We start from the raw sequence: 21833 nt of genomic DNA, 5'->3' as shown, positions 1-21833 counted from the left end.
ATGGATAGACAAACGGCCGTGATGGTGATTTAAGACATTTGAGAAGTTTGCTGGCAACATTGGAAATGTTTGGCGCGATCAAAACATCGAACTATCACTATAGCAACGCCAGCGGCAAGGTCACTGCGAAGCCACACACTATTAGTTACAATATCGCTGAAAAGACACTTCCGTTCCCGAGATATTTTTTTTTTCGTGAACCTGTTTCATTTCGGCCAGTACTATCATAATTTGATTGTCATCCGCAGATTGGTCGACGATATACAGATCGACCGATCCGCACCCCGTCTAGTCGAAGTCACTCAATTTTTTTAGGCGTCAGGTTTCGGACCGCTTGCGAATAATTAATATGAGTAGTATAGGTAGTTAAAAGGTTCATGGCAAAACGAAACAACAAAAAAATCGCAAACTGAACGACACTAGTAGTCTCCGCATTCCACAACGATACCCGGTGAACCGAGACAATCAGTTGCGTTTTATGTTGTTCCTGATCTGGACAAGTTTTCAGCCCCCTTTCGTACCACAGATCCTTGTGCGGTGGTGCGGATTTAATACAAGCAATTCCATTGAAATGTCAGTGACTGTGTTATTGCACGATCTGACAGAAAATTCATGGAACTGGGATGTTGTGCAAATCAGATTAGCCTACTACGATTGCTATGTGTTGACTGAAATGTGGGTTTCGGGACAAACGCATCGAAAACCATAGCCTACTGCTGTTTTGTGCGCTAACTGTTTGGGAGCGGTAAACTGTCAAATTTGAGGGAAGCCAACCGAACCGGATTCATAGTATTGCTTTAAAGGATACTGAAACGAAAAGGATAAATGTCGACAGCATCATAGAACCTGATTTGGTAAACCAAATTAAAGAAAGATTTAACTAATTTTGATAGTCAAACCGGGAGCACTATAAATAGCCGATGATGATCGTTAGAAGCACAGTTATATTAACTTCTTCGCCCAATCAACAACATGGCATTCAAGGTAAGTGAGTATTAGATTCCATTGTTCGATTCTAACGATTCATCCCCCAAAACAGTTTCTAATCCTTTGCGCCGTGGTAGCCATTGCCCGTGCTGGTTACATAGCGGCACCGGTACCTCTAACCTACGCCGCTGCCCCGATCGTTAAGACCGTCGAGTACGATGCAAACCCTCAGTACGCTTTTTCTTATGGAGTTTCGGATGGTCTGACCGGTGATCAGAAGAGCCAGCAGGAATCCCGCAGCGGTGATGTCGTTCAGGGTTCGTATTCCGTCGTAGATCCGGACGGTTTTAAGCGTACCGTTGACTACAGTGCCGATCCACTCAATGGATTTAATGCTGCAGTCCGCCGTGAACCGATTGGCGTACCTGTGGTGGCGGCGGTGGCACCTGTCGTTTATTCGGCACCAATTGTAAAGACTGTCGTTGCCCAGCCAGCTATGGTTCAGTACGCTGCCCAACCGATCGTTGGTTCCTATGCGCGCCACTAAAAAGTACAGACTCTTCCGAGATGATGATCTTAATAGAAGTTTAGGAGCTGTTGACTGGAGACAGGCAGGATGTGCTGATAGATATTTACCTGATTTGAGTGATGAAAATATATTTACTTTCTAAATTTTGACTCAACAAAACAAGTAGGGGTTTTCCCATTACTTGTGTTCTTGTTTGCCTGGCGGACCCTTACTGACAGGGCGGGCAAGCTGCTTCTACCCAGATTTCGTAAACACAACAAAAACGAAGATAACAAAAAATATTAAATTTACTGTCTTTTATTATCATCTCCTCGTTCTGATACCTTTGCTGGATGCTTATGGTGGTCGGAATGTTTGACGATTTCTTGCCGCTTCCGACCGGTTCGGATCCCAACGGTCGCGTTCACCTGCAGTTTTCATTGGCTGCTACAGAAACGGTCCTTGGTTTTTAGCTAGGAAGGTGAGCAAGACTCCTTTGATAGATCCTCCCTAGCGACAGTGGTGATAAAGGACCGGATCGCTTACTACGCCAGCTGGCGACCGTTCGACTGATCCTCCACAGTGAAAACGGTTGATGTTTGATTCCTTGCGTTTTAGCCGGGAACGCGAGATCACTCTATTACGGTTAACTGTCCCCCTTCGGCGAACCAACACCATACACACAAGTACCCAAACCACAGATCGGCACTTTTCGAGTGGGATTTTCACCGTCACACACACGCACCGAATTGGTTAATTAATCAACTTTTTGCCGCAAAAATGATCTAACCTATCTACACGAACCAAACCGATTACAAACGCGAAAAGGAACAAAAATTTACAACTAAACGAGAACGGTAGAAAATAATTGTGAGCAAAATGTTGCGTAAACAAATACACGCTACGGAGTGTATAAACAAAAATAAGTATATTTCCACCCAGTTCTCAATTGTTACCATAGCGGATTACAAATCCAAGTCGAGGTTGTTGCGATTTTCTGAGTTGCAAAATGCTTGGTCACGTCTTCCTTCGGAAGGGAAATAACACAGTTAGTCTCGTTCCATCTATTGATAGGTTGAGATATGGGATGGAGCCCAGATGGTGAAGTCATGAGTCTAAATTCTTGTGTTGAGCAGGTCTTAAGATTTTGATGTTAAATAACAAATAACCTGTGCTGGTGCCTGAAATTATAAAAACAGATTATCATTCAATATCAAGAATTTAAGCTTGTTAGTAGGGGTTTCCCCGCTACTTGGTTTCTTATATTTACCTGCTCGACAGACCCTTGTTGTCAGGGCGGCCTAGGTGCTTCTGCCAAAAAGACACAAAAGTAAACAAAACAAATAAGTTTCCCGTACCTATTTCCCTCGAGTTCCCTCCTATTGCTGCTATTACTTGACGCTCTGCTGTCAACCGGCCGGGAACACAACAACCGATGTTACAGTTTGCTGCTGGACAATTTGCCAGGGAGATAAGCTTTGCTCTTTAGATGGAACCTCCCTAGCGACGGGGCGAATAATCGCCGGGTCCACTCATTCCCCGTAAATGGCCCAATGAACTACCTCAGGGAGAACCTTTGTCCGCTCTGATTCGTTCTCCTTGTCGGTTAACTCTGGAGGAGTGCTAGGCTCGTTCGGCTGATCCTCCACAGTGAGGGCGACGTGATATCATTATATCATATATTTTTACAATCACTCGCATCCGGTTTCTTTTTGCAAAGATGAGCTGTTTTATCGTCTGCAACAGATTTTTGCTCTTTGTCTTCATGCAAATTTCCCGATGTTTCGTAATCCGTTCGCCTGCAAAGTTCCGATTGCAGATACTGTACCGAGTCAATCCCATCGGAGTTGGGCCATCGATGGAAAAACTATCAGAGTCAGAGATCCAGTGATTCAGTCTCTGAGACAGTTGACGCCGTCGATGGTTTTCGTCTGGAGAGGACCATTGCTGTTTTTCCCGACGGTGATGCTCTCTAACTGGACGACTACAACGAGATAAAGAATATTAAAATTTTAAACTGACGGTTGCCATGCAGAAATGGTCATTTGGCAAAGCCTACTTTGGCGGAGCTGAATTGTGAAGCACGCGAACCGGTTGGCGAGGGGCTCGTTGATGACGATGATGGTACCGCTACCGCGGGAGTTGTTTTTTCGGAACCAGTTTCGGTGTACTGATGGTCGGTTTTATGTCAACCCCAGTCAGTGCACGACCCGCAACAGGTTTCAGTTTGAGGCTGTTGACGACGGATTGTGAAACCACCAACATTCGGAAGCTTCAACTGATCTGATAGCAGCTGGAAAGGGTAGCAAAGCAGGAATCGTCGTCCAACGAGATGGTGTCTGGAATGATATTTGGAGAGGCGGGTTAGTTGAGTTTTTTATTGAATAATAATTGAAGTCACGGAAATCTCAGTTTTGCTCATACGAGAACCGATTTGAGTGAATTAAATATATCAGAACCTACTTGCCCAACGCCAAAATAGTGTAAGGTAGTGTCTCAGATGAAATTGCATTGTTATGCTTCCGCTTTGAATTTGATATTGAAAGTACAGCAATGTTTGTTTAAATTTAAAACCACTACTTAGTATAATGTTTTTTCACTCACTTCACAATTGACATTTTCTTGAAAAACAAAAAAAATCGAAGCGAACATTCAACACCTACTATCGCGCCACCTTTGAGCCGACCTGCATCGTTCAATCTTATCTAGAGCTTTACCAGCGTCACACAAATCCAATCAAAGTAAGCATCACAGTTTTAATTCAGCCGCGCTGAACACGTTCAATCGTGATCGGCGTCAGTTGAGACGCGTCACTCGCTTCGATCGGTTTGTTTTTTTCGTTTACCTCCCGTGCGTCGGCTTGCGGTGGTTGATTGCGTTTTCCGTTGTGAAAATGGAAATTTGAAGAAGAAAAAGTGTTAAAATTACCGGCATCAACTCAGCGTTTTTTTTTTGCGGTAATGTCGGTAAATAATTCCGATTTCGGAAAGAGCGTCGTAATGCTATTTTGTTCGCAGCGCTGTGTGTTACTTTTTCGGGTAGATTTATCGTTTTTAGCAGCTTTGAACGTGCGCGAATGTCGAATTGTTCTCGGTAGACGCCGTGTGTGAATTTGTTGGTGTTAATTTTTCCTGTTTTCATCGGAGAGGAAGGATAATCTTCCCCACTCCGGCAATAGGAGTGAATATGTTGAGAAATGTGTTGATGAAAAGTTGCCTTTTTACGAAGACTGCATATCAAGAAGACTGGCAACTCTGTCCAGAATCTGGAGACAGTAACAGCAACGCCACTTACGGGTAAAGGTAGTACTTCCCATAGTGATGCACACACACATATACACTTTTACATTAAGTTTCCTACCTTCTTCCAATAGAGGCGCTGTAACCTCTGTCGCTTCTCGTTTGTATATCGAAAGGAAAGAGATATCAGTCTTCTTAATATGTAGTCTTCGCTTTTTGGCAGCTAAAGCGCCCAAAGATTAATTTGTGTTGGTTGATTGAGCGCCAATATTGGTGCATATAGTTGGAAGCATTGCAGAAGAGAATGTGGCATGCTGGTAGTGGCCGGTAAGGGGGGTTAATCTTACCCCCTACCGAAAAAATGAATGTCGATCATCCGACAACTTTGATGGTGTGTTTGGTGATCCCTCACGAAAATTAGTGAAGTGGCATACTGAAAGTTTTAGGCGAAAAGTTCGTTTCCTGGCGTTCGCTGAAAAGTTCGCTTCGAACGAAGAAAATATGAGGTGAAATCAATCAGATAAATCTTATATTCGCGTTGAGAGTTGAAGGGTTTAATCGTCAAAAGGATTTTCTATGTAGTTTGTGAAATATCAGCATCTTCGAAGTAATAGTGTGTTTGCCAGCATTTCCGTATCGTAGAAACGGAAGTGCCAGAGTGAATCCTGATATTTCTTTTTCACAATTTTTGGAACAATGATGGGGCCCCTAACACCATAGTCACGTCACCTAGTGACTAGAAGGAAATTTCCTGTTAGTCAATAGGTGACGAACCCCAAGTAACAATTTAGGTTTTATGATACTCCTGATGTCACTCTTAAAACTTAGATTACACTTGTAGTGTGCTATAAAACTTAAAATGTTACTTGGGACTGTTACTTATCGCATAAAAAGTATCCCCATTTTGTACTATTAGTTTACTTTTGCATTACTCATGTATACCAAAATAGAATGGGTCAATTTATACGCTTCTAATCAATCTCTTTGAATATTTTTTTTTCTTTTTTGGGTATGTTATGATTCCTTTTATTACTACACTTTATCTATACTCATATACGTACAATCGCTCGTGTCCTTCGCGATAGCACAAACCTGGACACAAACGCGACCATGCAATTGCAATTATCTACACATACTTACGCCTACGATTTCGCCAACATTAAAACACTGCGGTAGTCAAGTAAACGTTATAGCACCTATAAACATACAAACGCGGCCTCAAGCAATAACCCACCACTCGTGCGATCATGAAACGGCCACGTCTGGAAGTCTAACCTCGGTACTAGCTAAACCAATAAAAAATAATGCTCATCTTCACTAGGCAACACGTTCCATGGTGACATGACCGGGAACTCTAGTGATATGGGGAAACTGACTTTTCTACCATCTGTACCATACACTAAAAATTAAGTATAAGATTCAGAGTCCACGCGCGATCATTCAAGAATGCACGCCACATAATTATAAAATCGAAATTATAGATGCGAAGTCACATAAACGCGACATTCATGGCACATACACCCGCGATCTCGCAAATATGATAACATCCCTGTAATAAAGTGAACGTGAATTAAATTTATATCTACTAGACAACACGTTCCATGGAGACATGGCCGGAAACTCTAGTGATATAGAAGATCTCACTTTCTTCCAGCATCGGAAACGTACACAGAAAATTAAGTATTAGATCCACGGTCCGTGTGCGATCATTCAAGAACACACGCGAATAGGCGAAAGGCACAGGTTATAAAATAGAATGCATACACGCGAAGCTACGTACACGTTAGCACACGCGACATACATACGCAAACGCGAGCGAACACATTAACGTACACACGCTCGAGCCCTGCGCGATGATATACGTGATCGCGAAGTCCCTACGCTTGCACATCTGAACAACGTACAATCAATATCACACTCAGAGCCACGGCCCGCTGCATTTGGCCTTAAGTAGTGTTTTAATGGACGACGTTACCTGTCTCGTCTAGAACATCTCTCGAAAATCCCTAAGTATTCGATTCTGAAGATCCGAGGTAAAGTTCGTCCTTTTCTCTCTTTTCAACGTGTGCCAAAGAATCAGGATGCTCGTTCAAATGTTTACGTTTACTTCCAGGGGCCCGGACAATTTACATTTAATTTTACAAGTATAAAACTAACTCAAAAGTGACAAATGTTCCCACCTTTCTTTCACTTCATCTTGAGCGTTAAAATTACAATACTACTGTATACAAATCACTGAGAAGTTAAGATGAAGTTTTTTCATTGACTGCACGCGTCTCAACGGTACGACCCTAAAAAACCGTGATGACACGGGAAAAGAAGCCAATCTGAAACACATGAACGAAACTTTTCTCTGTTGCTACGCAACAGTTGCTACTCGAATCAAGTTCATTTCACACAGAACCTGAAATTGTTCGTTTGTCGCTTTATTGTGGGAATTCATCACTACTATCAGCGAAAGTGAAAGGAAACGAAAGGACCTACCTCAACTTAATTGAATCCAAAAGTCGGGCGGCTGTTGTTTAGTGCATAGGCAAAATCGGCCTAATCGATGACAAAAAGGGGTTCTGCAATCTGTTACTATTCAGCAAAAAAAAACCCCAACCGACATTTATTCGACATTTGGAGTGATTGAATACCCGCCCTAAAACTTTTAAAACCGTCCAACCTAGCCCCGTTGAAACTCACGCAAGCGATGTGAAATTAATAGCCGTGAGTTGGCAGTTTTGGCCAGGTGTGACATGACTCTCGGTTTCTCAACACCTACGAAAAGCCACGTTGTGCATACATTATTTCCCTCAATGAAGTCGGGTCGGTCCGTGCCTAGGATGTGTTTGCTTTCAACGAAGTGTGTAAATTCAGCGGGGGAAAACAAATAATAAAACTAGATAAATAATTTGTTTGCCTCCAGAGGAAGGTGTACCGCCGAGCGGGATTAGGGTCGGTGCGGTAATGTTGGGGTGTCAATTTGAGTAAATATGAAAAAATCCGGAACTGCACCTATTATATAAGAAATTGTGCAATACACAAAGCAGGCTACTAGAGCCTCTCCTGGTTGTACTGTTCACCGATGGCATTTGCAAGATAAATCAAAGTTAATTTGGCATGAAAATGAAAAAGGGAAATGTTTTCTACTATATGCCACAGTTGACAACTCGGAGTTGAGGTTGCATTTTAACCGGAAATGCTTATGCTTAATCCTTTAATGTCCAACGTTGCGCATACAAAAATTCAGAATAAAAAAAAACAAACGAAGCTGATGTCAAAAATTACCACCTCCACCCTTTCCCTACTTCATGCTCTTATACGGTTCATATCTACGACGCCACCGCGTGAGAAAATCCTCAAGTGGCTTTCGGTATGCCTAATATGTCCCCTTTCATATCTCATGCTTGCAAGCATGTTAAAATTTATTTGTTTGGTGAAGGATTAAATATAAGCAAAACATTGCAGCAGAAGCTCAACTTCCGAGATGTTGCTCTTATAATTAGTTCTACTTCTGCCCAAACCACCTCCAAATTCCCTCACTCGGTTTTAGGACGAGATTGTTGCTCGTACACCCAAAACGTACCCGGTAAGATTCGCTTACATTATTGCAATAAATGCGTGCGAAAATTGCAAGCGTTCTGGTAATGTGCAAAAATTGCAAGAAGCTTCCTTGCATGTAATGCAAGAAACAGAAAAAACGAGTTTTGCCTATGTATTAGCGATGTATGTGTATTGGTGACCAATATGCGTTAGATAAAAAAGACAGCTGGTATTGAAAAACGAACACTACACGAACAGATCACTAATCAATACCTTATCCAGCCAACTATGCTATCAGATAATTATAAGTGGATAAAAGTCATATATAAACATTTGGATGAATTCACGATTGATGAAAAAAGTAAAGCACGCACCCAAATTTGAACTCGGCCCATTGAATATCGTAGCACAGACTATAGGCACTGATCTATTCTTACACATAAAAGTTGAGCGTTAAAACTCGTACAATCAGCACATCCGGAATTCGATGCTGCCTCGTGTGTAATGAATAAGCCACAATATTGCGTTTGAGGATGTTGGTGAGAAATGAATAAAAAGCAGACGGTAAATAAAAACTCGGCGTGCGTTGCCATACAAACCGGCATAGGCACGTGAATGTGGTGGCAATCCTGTGACAGTGTGTTGAAGAAACGCATGTAGATATAGCAAGAGATGAAGTGTTTTATATGCTTGCAAACATTGCAAGCGGCTTTAACTGCAAAATTGCAAGCGATGCGAACATTATTTGCAAGTGATTGTCGCTTACAATTATTGCAAGAGGTTTTTGTTTTGGGTGTACCATTCAACCATGTGTTAAATTGGATGTGTATGTGTGTAGAAGGCTGAACCATCTGTCACACTTGACAGAGTTTCGCGGCACATTTTTCAGCTTCTAAGCAAACAAATACAGCCGGTATCATCATCATCATCATCGGTAGCAGTCGCTTCGGTGGTTCGAGAAAGGCAAATATTTCGCGAGCTAAATTTGTAACGTCAATACCCCGACCAATGGAGAAGATTCTCCAGGGGTGAAATGTGAAATGGTGGAATTTAACTGGGTAAGTTTTTTTGCCCTCAAATGCGCAAAAAAATCATCTCAAATTATCAGTGTGACCATCCTAATTTAAAAAAATAGATTTGTGCCTTTAAGGGTTAAAGACCAACAGAACATTCTGACCAAACCAGTGACGGACCATTCTGTTTGAGGCTTTACGACGAAGGGCACTATTTCAAGAAAATGCACACGAAAAATGGAACGTTCTCACCAGCTCACACACTACACACCTGACATTGCATTAAAGTAAACCGTATCCAGCGCCCTTCACGAACATAGTCGCCCATCGGTGCCGGTGGATGCGTTGGGTATGTTGAAGTGCAAATCGCAGATTTGTTGCTTCGATGCAATGATGATGATGATGATTACAACGATGATGCGTCTGCAGAAGTGTAGATAGGATAATGATGGAGCATATTAGTCCCACATGTCAATCCTCGCACTTATGGATCTGTTCGTGGGAGGAGCAGGGGATGGGAAAAGGCGGAACGGCTTCGTCATTTAGGAGTTGTTTGTAGACGCAGTTTGTACCGCATGAGTTGTCGTTTGTCGAAGACTTGCTGGCAACTGTCAATGTTATGAATAATAATTATCAACGGCATCGTTTTGCGGTGCAGTTCCAAAGCCGACGGCTGGTGATCATTTACGCCCGTGATGGAGCGGTGCTGCTGGTCAGAAAGGTGGATCTCATGCAAATGAGAAATTACACAGATGAGTGTAGTGCGGTGTGGAAGTGGTGGGCGGTCTGTTACGTTACAGAGAAATTGACCGTTTGAGCGATACCCATGTTGATGTTTGTTGACAGTAGGCGAAATTGTAAACATAACTTTCTTCAGGGGGGTTGGAGGTATGATACGAAGGGACTTTGGCCAAAGGTAAACTCAAGATAGAATGGTCAGAGTTTTTACATTTTAGTATAACCCCTCGATGAATCTGGTTCGTTTTTACAGGGTGCAACACCGGTTTAGTGCAAAAAGGAGATAAAATGAGTTCACCCAAGTTTGAATGAGTGTAGTTCCTGTTATTTTCAATCCTTCGGCGAGAACCTTTCACAGACGAATTGGGCATCCTTAAAACTCGGCAATCGAATAGACTACACTTGATTCATTTCTTTCCCGTTACACGCAATCGTTTGCTGAAAATTCGAACTGAAAATTGCGGAACTCACCGGGTAATCCAACTAGGCAATCGATTTTATCCTGTTTTTCCTTTGCTCAATTAAATAACTTTTAGTTGAATCGCTTTTTTCCCGATAGATGGTTAGCATTTCGTTACTTTGTTTGATTCGTATCCATGGCTACCTGTCGACGAATTCAAATATTAGTCGACATCGATTAACAAGGAGATGATGGCAAAGCACACTATTTTAAAATTAAACGATTCACAGTTTTTTCATAATTTTCTAATAGTTTGTATTGGATTTCGTAATGTTGAGTCAATCTTTGCTTTGATTGCTTTGAATTTGATTGTTTGAGTTATTCAAACCAGCTCGTCGGTTCTAAAGAAATGCGGATATTTGCTATATTTACAGAATTTATAACATTGAATACGGTTTATACAATATAGTTTACATTTGGGAAATAGTAATGGAAATTTCCAAATTACATTTTATCACATTATAATTTTGGTTTGTTTCAACATTTAACCAATTAATGGAAAAAAATCGGCAAAGCGATAAAGTTAAACTTAAAAACTCATCAAATTCAAATTTGACAAATCAGGAATTTTTTTAATAAAATTGAACTAACTCAGAACTAACCTTGTATACATTTCGTAACATACGTATTGACAAAAATGTGAAAGGAATTCTGCAAAAAGTTTAGATTAGGACGTAAGTAACATTGAGGGCCTCTCTCTGTTTACTTTCTCTTTTGATTATTACGACATCACTATAACACTTTGCACTACTTTTCTAGTAAAGAAAAACTATTTGTTTGACGATGCTTGCTTGAGTTATGATAATAATATGCAATCATTTCACACGAAATAAGTTTAAAAAAAACTGCAATCCCAGTGCAATCCATTGCTTCGGGAGTTTCAATGAAAAACAGTATTGATATTGTGATGTAGTAGATGTTAGCTCTTACGATTTATTAATGACTGCTCGACAAAAAAAAACCTACCTGAGAGTATCTTAACAGCAACAAGAAGAAGGAAAAATATGGAAAATGGCGTTTTTCGTTTGTCCATAGTATGACAGGATCGGTTTTTAGGAGCATTTAAGGAGTTATACATCATTGCCCATCAGTTTGTCGCAAAGGAGGGTACCAATGTCGCCAACATCAAAATGGTATGCTTCGTCCATTGTGGCCATCTAGGATTTTCATTTTCGTAAACAATGTGCACAGAGAGCGAAATTAGCAGAAACAGAGCAGAATTAACAAAAACAGTTACAACATTTTTAATCAATTTGTCCTCAATTTTGAACCAGGCATGATTTAAAAAAAACGCTGAAGCTAATTTTCAGAAAATCAATATGAAGTAACAACAGAATACTAAAGTTTTGTTAAATTTGAAATACAAGCGCACTGCAGATTTGTCTGTAATATAATACAAAGTCAGGTATTCGAAGGCGACAAACGGAGCATTGTTCCGTGCAGATCGGTTTATTGAGGAAATAATTTATTAGCGATTTCAGTTTACCTTTATCATGAAAAATTCCGAAGAATTTATTTATAATAGTTGTGCCTTACCAATCGTTACATTTGTTTGCAATGGTTGAAAATTTAAAAAATAAAAATATGTTTTTTAAAAGATTTGACTGAAGTTCGTTCATTTGGACTGTGGATTACGGTGCATGAAATTAGATTGGTATTTCCAGTCCGATTGCCGTCACAACATTTCGGTTTTGTCGTGGGGAACGTGCCATTTGAGCCAAACGCTACTGATTCCTGAGTGCTTTTATGATCTAATGCTGATGAAGGGCGTTCATACATTTTTCAAGAAGTAGCAAAAAAATCGGCATCCAATCATACTTCTACCCTCTGTCTTGTCTTTCAATTTTTTATATCTTCCGTAATTTTTGCCTCTGTCTTCGTAGTTTTCACCTCGCGCCAAGAATGAATAAACTTCCCCGAAAAGGCCCCGCTTCCGACTTCCCGTTTTAAAATATACATTAAACCCGGTCGAACCATATCTGAGCTTCTTTCGGATTAAAAATAATCCGCTCAGTATTCTATAGCCTTCGAATGAACTGACTCAGACATATTTAACAGCGACAGACATCCCCAAAAGTTCGCAAATGACGTTAGTGACGACAAGGGTTGTATGAAAGACTACTGCGTCTACATATCCACTCACAAAGTGGAGATCGACGGCGGCGTCACCGATTCGGGTTCCCAATTATGTCTTCTCCGACAAGAATCATCTGCCTGTTCGGCTGTTTGTACCACTCGTCATGCATTGCAGCCTTGCACTAAACACAAACAAATGGGGCATTGTTTTAATAACAATTTATATTATTGTTTAGCTTGATCTCGAAACTGAGTCAGATTCTAAACCCGCTCTCAGTCATATATTTTGACAGTAGTTGGGGTTAGAACCTGACTCAGTTTTACTTCAAGCAACAACGGCATTAGTTTGCGCCCCTTCGGCGCTTGCATTCTCTTCAGTTTGGTTTTCTAATAATATCTCTAAGTATTATATCTATATCTCTGTCTTTTTGCGAGCTTTTTTCAAAATAAAAACAACTACCTTAACCTAAAAACATATTCTAAAATATACGCAAAATAGTAACACAAATAATATAATTCACTATCATTATATCACAAAATCCTGAAGATGCTCTATTTTTTAGAGTCTAATGCTGATTTCGGTTTTAGATCAGAGTCGCCCTAGGTTCGCTCTAATATTTACAAGATCCATATAAAAGTGACAGCTCAGGGCGAACCTAGAGCGACTCGATTCTAAAAACGAAATCAGCATAAGTAGATATAACCCCTTAAATGATTTTTATGTTATGAATTATAAAAATAATCACCCAGTGCGATTGAAAATTAAGTAAAACAAGAAAAATAGACGCAGCTTACTATTTTCATGTACATTTGAGTGCTGAACTAAAGGGGGTAATTTGAATGTGTATACAAGGTCAAGGTTCTCAATTTATGCACTTTTAAAGTCAACAATACTGAACTAAATGTTCAGATTTTTACGGTCAAGATGATAGAATTTTGAAACCTTAGAGAGTCAGTATCTTCAGAGAAGTTTTATATGATTCAGCCAATAATTCTGGTGATTAATCCATTTAAAAATAACAAAATCTTAACAAGTTATTTAGAACGGATATAGAAACAACTTTTTGGATGTCATGAATGCTCTACATATTCAGGATATTCAAAAAAAAATCAAAATTTCAGAAAAATGTCATATTTGGCAAGCAGTTTGTTGCTACGGACAGCGAGAGAAGTGTAACTTTTTCTGAAACAATTTGAAGTTTTTTTTGTTCATTTAAATTCGACAAAACAGAGCCAATAAAGGGTCCTATACTTACAGTCTCGTAACCTAGTCACTAGAAGGAACACTGCTCTAGTCGTATAGGAAGAACAAGATTCCCATTGAAATGCATCTTTACTTTTTGGCCCACATGAAAAAGTATGCGAGAAAGTTTGTGTCAACCCGTTTCTCTAATAACATGCTTCAAAATCAAAATGAAACAGAATAAGGAAAGATAAAAACGTCCGATGGGCAAAGCAACCATAAAACAAAACTTAATAGGCGATTGGGCGGCTCGGAACTGGGAAAAAACCGACACACACACAAATCAAAGCTAACCACAAAAGGCCAGGAGGTTTCTGTTGTCACTTGTGACCTCCTGTCAGTGGCATTCGGACTCGGACCTTAAGCCGGTAGAATTGCCAGTACAACTAAGTAAAGGGTGTTACGATCAAAAATTGATCACACAAGAATGTTTGTAAATCATTCAAACTTTTTAATCAAACATTAAATCATGTTTCTTTTACAAGTTCAGTTCTTACAAAATAATGAAAGAATAGTCATTCAGCTTTCCTTTTTAGCGAATGCGTGTTGCCAGGCATTTCGTTTGACTCCTTCCATCACGTCCTGTTTCACACCGACAAGTGTCTGTGGCGTCTTCTTGAGGCTCTGCTTACCGACCTGGACGTTGTTTGCCGTCTTTTTTCCGTTATGGCAAATCCGCCCAAAACGGAACAGAACAATTATGTTACTTGAGGAAAGATAACAGATGTATTTCCAGCCAGTCCTGCACATAAATTTCCTGGGTAATGGTCCCGGTTGTGATGTAAATGTTGCTCTTCCATCCACAGAAACAAATTGCCTGCCAAACGAGATATTTCTTTGCGACCGGCGACAGCTTAATGTGTTCGAAAATCTCTTCCAGTCGACGTATGATATTCCTGGCTAGGTAGCTGTTTAAGGTCTGCCTAATATAGGTGTCCTGTACCTGTACATTCTGTACCATGCCATCCACAACTTCATCAGCATCTTCATGTGCATTCATTTTGCCAGCATCACGATCTGGAGTCACCACTTTCTTGTGAGTCGATAATTCGGCTCGTTTTTAGTTCGATGCACGGTTGTACACTTGTTTGCAACATCTCGAAAGGAGATGTTGGGGTTCCGCTTGAAAGAGTTCACCACTCTTTTTTCGTCATTTTCGACAAACGATTTTATTACGTTGATGACAGTTGCCACATTCAACGATTTCACCAATTTAGCGTACGAGATGTTCGCATAGCAATCGACTGTTCAGTCTATTGGGATATTGACAGATCTGACAATTAAAATCGTTACACACACAGTTATCTCATCTTTACTGCACCATCCTACCTGAAAGCCAAAAACGTGTTTGTTTGTGTCCAAATCCCCTACGTAAACGATTTGTTTTCTTCCAAATTAAAACGTCAAAATGGCTCCATAGCAACCCAATCAGATAAGTCTATAGTAGGCCATGAATTTGCCTCAATTGTCTGTACTTGAGTACAATTTCGATTGAATTTCAAACTCAATGTATACTGCGTCGAAGACTGAATTCTTTCCGTATATTTTTCAGCATAAACAACTTTGTTTTCGATTCTCAGTTGAGCCATGCAATAAAGAATGCAGCTATTTTTCCTACCCTTCATTACAAACGCTTGAAATAAGGATTTACTTCGAAATTTGTTTAATTTTTTATTCATTTCCAGTAAGCTACAAATTTAAAATTTAAACCACAGCCGGTAGCTTGCAATACCAGATCTACCAACAAACAGAATAAAAGTTAGATATTTCTGCCATCAACTCCTTATATTCGCCCAAACAAAACCCCTTCCCCGAAATCCCGGTTGGCTCCGAGTGGGGGTAATCGATGCAACCGACAGAAGCACCGTCAAAGCGTTGCTCATCTCACACCTGAGGGTGCGCCCCCCTACAGCAGCGCCGTCTCCGCAACATTTAAAACACATTAGGGAAATTGATAAACAAAATAATATTTTCACGAGATGGCAGATTATCTGGTTTTACATTTTTCACTTTAGCTCGCTGTCGGAAGCACGGCACGGAACAACAACAACAACAATCGTCAGCGGAGATCCTCGACGACGACGACGACGTCGACAACGATAAAGTAGATAGGAGGAAAAAGAAGAGAAAAAAAAGTTGCTAAATCGCCAAGCACCAACATACGAGCTCTGGCAAAGGATTAGTAACTTAGTACGGTTGAGGGGGTACGACACTCTGCTGCTCACACTGGATGCCTGCCGGATGAAGTGTGTTCAACGGCAGGAACAGCGATCCTGATTGAATCTATATCGATTCCGAAGGATTTGGCCGTCGTTCAAGGAGTCTGTCAGCCGGAATAAATTAAGGGACACAACACCGGGACTGCTTGGGAGTTGCTAGTTCGCTTTGCGCCCGCTCGGCACTATCGAAGATTGGATGTTTTTCTCTGCCGTTTTTGGGGATTTGTAGTTCTAGTAATTGATTGAAAATTTACCGAAAACAATGCTGTGGCTGCTGTTGGAAGAAAAAGAGAAAAAAAGTGTCGACACAATGTTACAATACAATGAATCAGGACTTGCACACTTTATGTCACTGCGACGGTGATTTACAGCTGAAATTTATAACAGCAGTGCGCCAGATCTTGGCAAATCAGTTTTTATTGTGTTGCTATGGAGACAACATAGGTGACCACACGTGAAAATTCATTTCATAAAATTGTCAACAATTCGCACGGTCAATCGGTGACCAAAGCATCTGCAATAAATCATTAACTAATTTACCATGTCTGCTCTCCGTCCGCCCACCGAACACCACTGTCCACCGGTTGAAAATTCGAAACAAGTTTCGATGTGAGAAATCACACTACGGAAAGGGAACTGCGAAGCACTACACACTGCGGGGAGACGTTGAGCGTCCACCCACCGACGACAGAGTGGAAGTGTCAAGTGGGAATGATGCACTTGAAATTTAATTACTTTTAACGCCTGAATGACGATGATGAGTTGATGACAGCAAATGATTATCGCCTGGGTCCGCTGGTCGCCCTGTCCGGTCCGACGATGCTCTGGATGATTGATAAATGCAATGATACATTTGTTTTAGAAATGATTATAAACAAACTATCGATTTTAATTGCTGCTTCGAGTTGCGGTTAAAATCAACTTTAAAATTTAAATATATACTTGAAAACTGACTAAATCTGATTCTAAGTTCAATGGTAGTAGGCGAGAAAAAAGTCACCTAGGCGACTAGCATTTTTCCTTTATATTTTGATTCTGTTTCTTGGTTCTCGGAGATGTATTTGTGCGATCAACAATTAAAATAGTTTAAAGGTGATTCTGAAACTGGTGAGTGTCGAGAATTTTGATCATCAGTGAAACATTACCTCTAATTTCAATCACAACAGAATGCAACTGGTAAATTATAAATCCGGAATTCGAATGGAAAAAGGGAACACTTCGGCGAATCGATTTTCCACTGGGTGTCCGAACGGGTTGAACGGATTATGCGTGTGTCCTGTACAAAATTATGCACTGAGGCCGTGCAGCTGGCTCGGGTGTTTTGTTTCACTTTAGTGCTATGCGCGTCGAAAACATGAAAGCACGCATGTTTTGTCTACGGTTCGTGCGTTGCTAGCAAGCATCGTCCCGGGGGCGGTTTTTCATTCAAGAATACGGAGCCGTTAGCTGTGATTAATCGATACACTATTTTCGGAACAAAGTTCCCCCGAAGGTTCAGTTTCTGGAAACTGTGCTTTCCCCTAGCCGATATGGAGGTTAGGTGTAAAGAAAATTGTTTGCTGAAAGCAATCTAGTTAGCTGCGGTAGTTTTGAACCTCGTTTTGGTCGCGACTACAATAATGAGTGCCGGTGAAAAGTAAACCCCGAAAAAATCTAAATTCAAATTTGAAGAATTCAGATTTTTTCTCTATACTGAAGCAATTATGATTATCTCGCATATTCCTTGCAAAATACAACGCCTAAAAAGCACATTTTTGTTTCGAATGTCGATAAAGGTTGTAACCGCGCCTAAAAGGCACGATGACTTTATTTTAAAGTTTTGTGTTTCCTCCGTAAAGATACGCATTTTTACATCACAATTAGTTGAGACCTGCACAGACCAGATGACGCACCATCAGTCTAGAATTGTTTTTCACTGTAAGAAACTAATCTTTCTACATGAATAGGACTGATTCGTGATCCTTCAAAATAGTTTTTGCTAAATAAACGATTTTCCATAACAAAAATGAGAAAAAATCTCCAAGAAAGAAAGTTTTCATAATAAATTTGAAATTAGTGCAGAGTTGAGTGCTGCGTCCGATGTCTGTGCGCTTGCATCCAAAAAAACCAAGGGAAGTATACCGATCAGCGTTCAACTCTCGCTGTAGCAATTGAAATACATAACTCCACACGGAGTAACACAAAGATAGAGAAGACGAAAAAAGGCGATGATTTATTCATCGACCGGCTGCATTATTTTTATTCCTAACTACCATGCGATTATTACTACCCGTTTCCGAAGATGACTCGTTTCGTCTTCTCGGCTGCCATTCCATTCAGCTTTTTTATTTTAAATTTGTTTTCGAGTTTTGTTTTGGTTCGCATCTTTCTCATCTTTGCCGCGGATTCCGCGGTTTGGACGCATGCGATGCTGCACCACCAGGTTCACACCTTTCCCTGCCTTTGCTCCGCCATTCATTTTGAAGCCATCCGGTCAAGGCCTGCTATGTTGTATCACGCGTAAAAATTATAGCAAATTAAATTATAGCAACTGTTCATGGGGAATTTGGGTTTGACTGGTCGTATAGCTGTATAGCTATTGTCGTGTCGTATAGCTATACGAAAAGGCATGGCTGACTTTGGTTTTGAATGGATTTTTAGGCGCTGCCTTGTTTGCAGCAAATTTTTTCTTCGTAGACCGATGACATGTTTTCGCATTGTTCAAGCACCCTTTATAAAAACAGCCTGAATGTATTTGATTTGCTTACTGCCACCGCATTGCTTTCCGCTTAAGCATGTCATTTGACGTATTCTCGCGTGCACGTGATTTGGTCATTCAACCGAGGAGAGTGATATTGGATCGGTAAGATCATGGCGTGACAAAATACAGTTCGAGCTAAGGATTTGTGCAGTGGTTATCAGTAGTCTTCGGATATCGTGACATGCGGTGGTTTCGCAAAATTGGGCAGCTTCCAAACACTTACACGGCTGACTATTTATTTATGTCGGCTTTGGCATATACCGTATAGATTACTGTTAATTTAATGCTATTGTTAGTGTCAAAGTAAAAAAAAATATTGCTAATTTAATTATTAAATTTACTTGTATGGAAGTCATAAATTAGAACAGTTTCGTTGAATTTGTTACAACATCTGTCTACTGGATTATTCGGACCGTAAGCTATACGGTGCCTAGGAATTCATAGAAGCGGACGATTCCTGCTACCACGAAGAGGAACAAACAAATTAATCCTTGAGAGAATGTCGAGATAGTCCATAATGCTTGACAACATATCGAAAATGAACATTCTTCACAAGAAAGTGCGGCCAGACTCCAACGTTTTTATACGGTGGAAGACGGATAGGGTCGTTTAACGGCAGTTTTTTAACAGCAACTCGTACAGAGCTTCTCTGAACGCGCTCCAACCAGTTACTTTGAACGGCGTCGTATGGCGCCCATACTTGTACAGCGTAAGGTGCTCCGGACCAGTGTGCAGAACAGTGTGTACAAACCCTCAGGCCGATGACATGCTTACGCGATTTGCGATGCGGTAGCGGTAAGCGAAGCGAATGCGTTTGACCTATCTCTTTGGTGTGTGCATGTAGAACGCGTAATACTGTCATAGTAAAAGCGGGGCGAACGCGGCAAAACACTATGACGCGTCCGCAAACGCTTCGCTTTCCGCTTCAGCTTGTCATCGGCCTCAGTCTTATGTTTCAGAAAGCCCAATGATGCAAAAGCCTTCGCCGTTGTTGCTGCGATGTGATGTGGTCGGCGAAATGAAGTTTCCCGTCGAATAACACTCCCAAGTCACGGATCGAATCCACCCTCTCGATAACACGCTCGAAGGGTGTATTCGCCGTTCAGCAGGCACCGTTCCTCTACATTGGCGATATCAGATGTTCAGACGTCGAGTAGCTTTCCAGACTTGATACAGGTGCAGGGATTCGTTGATGAATAAGAGAATGATAAGTGGCCCTAGCTGACTTCCTTGAGGTACGCCGGTTGGCCTTTCGAATACGGTTGAGCATGCGGTGGTAATGCTAACAAAAGCGGATCGTTTTGCGGCACCTTGTCGAATGCTTTCGCGTAATCTAAATATATTGTGTCCACTTGTTGACGCTTCTCGGCAGCTGAAACTACAACAGGTACATTATCGAGGACTATTAGCTTTGTCCAGAATGCTTTGGACTGCAGAGTACAGAAAGGTGTACGTTGTATAAGTCAGGATCGAAACGTGTACAACTTGTTCCAAGCGTTCAAATCCAGTCATTTTAGTACGGTTCTACAGTGTGCTTCATCATCTCGTACAGATTAGAAGTTAGAAGCGCACCACTTGCAAACAACATCCAAACAAAAAATACTACCCACGCCGTGCCACTCTAACTTGTCCGTTGCCCCCAACTGCGATTGAAATGATAAATTAAATTTTGCTCATTACGGGATAGCACAACCTCAATTGACTCTTGAGGCCCGCTTAGACCGACTGTACGAAAGGTTAAACAGTTGATCAAGGTGAAAATGGAACTTGTTACAGAAATTTCACACACACAGCTACATCATACGAGACAAGTAGTACTAACAACGTTCAACTCCTTAGCCGATGGAGAAAGCTTTGTAACGAAGAATAACATACAGCACGACATCGAATATGAAAACGTCAAAAGTAAGATCTCCGTGTATATGGATCTTGATCTGACGGAAATTCGCCTACACGATCTGGCACCTCGTTCTAGCACGGATTATATCAAAAGATTTAAAGATTGAACCAACCTACTCCATCTTACTTGACTATCGAGGGCAGATCATCCCAAGGTGTTAACTACATACAATAAACCCAAGGTGTTAACTACATACAATAAACCCTCTGCACATATGCTGGGCTGGCGCTCACGTGCCAGTTCTGTAACCAAACGGCACACTATGGTAAGCCATGCGCCAAAGCAACTTAAGGAACTCATCTACTACAACCACATCCAAACATCCTTCGACATCCGCTGATACACCAGAGACAGTCGGCCACAAAATAAATGTCAAAAAGCTATATTCCACGGTATCTTCAAGTCAATAGTTACCATACCTAGTGAAGAAATAAAAAAAAAAGAATACGGCTATATCAAAGTCACTCGAAAACACAAAAACCACCAAACATCTACCAGCGAAAATCAAAGCTGCTCTAGCGATGACGACATAGACACAAAGACGAGCGAAGGAGAAGGCAAACGGAGCGATTAGCAAGCAGAAGAGAGTAAACCTGACCATTGTTCATCACCAATAATACGAGAAATGAAAAGCAGTGCGCCCAGAATAGACGACAGCAATAACATTCGGTTATTTTTGTTTTATTTTTATTTCTCATGAATTGCATATTATTTTAAAAATAGGCATATAACCGGCGTTATTAAAGCCCTAAAAATAAAAAAAAAATAATAATAAAAATATGTACTGTCCCAATTGGACTTTCATTATCGCTATAAGAACACCACCTTCGCGACGTAGATGACTGAAAGTAGAGTTTCGATTGCATCGGTAGGTTGCGTAACTCATCCTTAGCTCGGCGTTTAATATATTATGACGTAGCTAGCTTTGGATGAGAAGGGTAATAGCGTAGTCGCAGGAAGTGAGGACTAGCAAGAAGGCCTGCGTTTTTTTGTTTCCATTACCCGGACGTTTTGATAGTAGACATACAGGAAAGTATGCGTTGTATGCGACGGTATGCTTGAAACCAAGAGGTTGTCAGGGAGCAGAATATCATGTAAAGCAAAATACTCGCATGAGAAGGGAGTTCCGAAGACCCTCTCAGAACCCTCGTACGCACTGTCGGGACGACTAAGCTAGACGCTGGCTGATAGCGGAAATGTGTCGGAACGCTCGGAGGCTTCCGTAGTACTGTATAATAGGCG

At 40.9% G+C, this 21833-nt stretch overlaps 2 protein-coding genes and 1 long non-coding RNA gene across 7 annotated transcripts in view; 2 read left to right on the top strand and 1 right to left on the bottom strand.

The window, feature by feature from the left end:
- Positions 1 to 21833, top strand: part of LOC131676701 (papilin) — a 213072-nt gene that overhangs the window by 159887 nt on the left and 31352 nt on the right. The window lies entirely within an intron of this gene.
- Positions 958 to 1759, top strand: LOC131676706 (larval cuticle protein A2B-like). Its single transcript, XM_058955962.1, has 2 exons — positions 958 to 984; positions 1040 to 1759. The coding sequence occupies exons 1-2, from the start codon at positions 973 to 975 to the stop codon at positions 1472 to 1474; spliced, it is 447 nt and encodes a 148-aa protein (XP_058811945.1). The 5' UTR covers positions 958 to 972; the 3' UTR covers positions 1475 to 1759.
- Positions 1830 to 3892, bottom strand: LOC131676707 (uncharacterized). Its single transcript, XR_009303229.1, has 3 exons — positions 3495 to 3892; positions 2706 to 3419; positions 1830 to 2616 (listed from the first exon to the last, which is right to left on the bottom strand). It is a non-coding gene; the product is annotated as an uncharacterized LOC131676707 (long non-coding RNA).

The sequence above is a fragment of the Topomyia yanbarensis genome, chromosome 1 (genome assembly GCF_030247195.1).
Source record: "Topomyia yanbarensis strain Yona2022 chromosome 1, ASM3024719v1, whole genome shotgun sequence".
Lineage (NCBI taxonomy): Eukaryota > Metazoa > Arthropoda > Insecta > Diptera > Culicidae > Topomyia > Topomyia yanbarensis.
The sequence above is the reverse complement of the archived record's forward strand: the minus strand, read 5'-3'. Positions and strand labels throughout refer to the sequence as shown.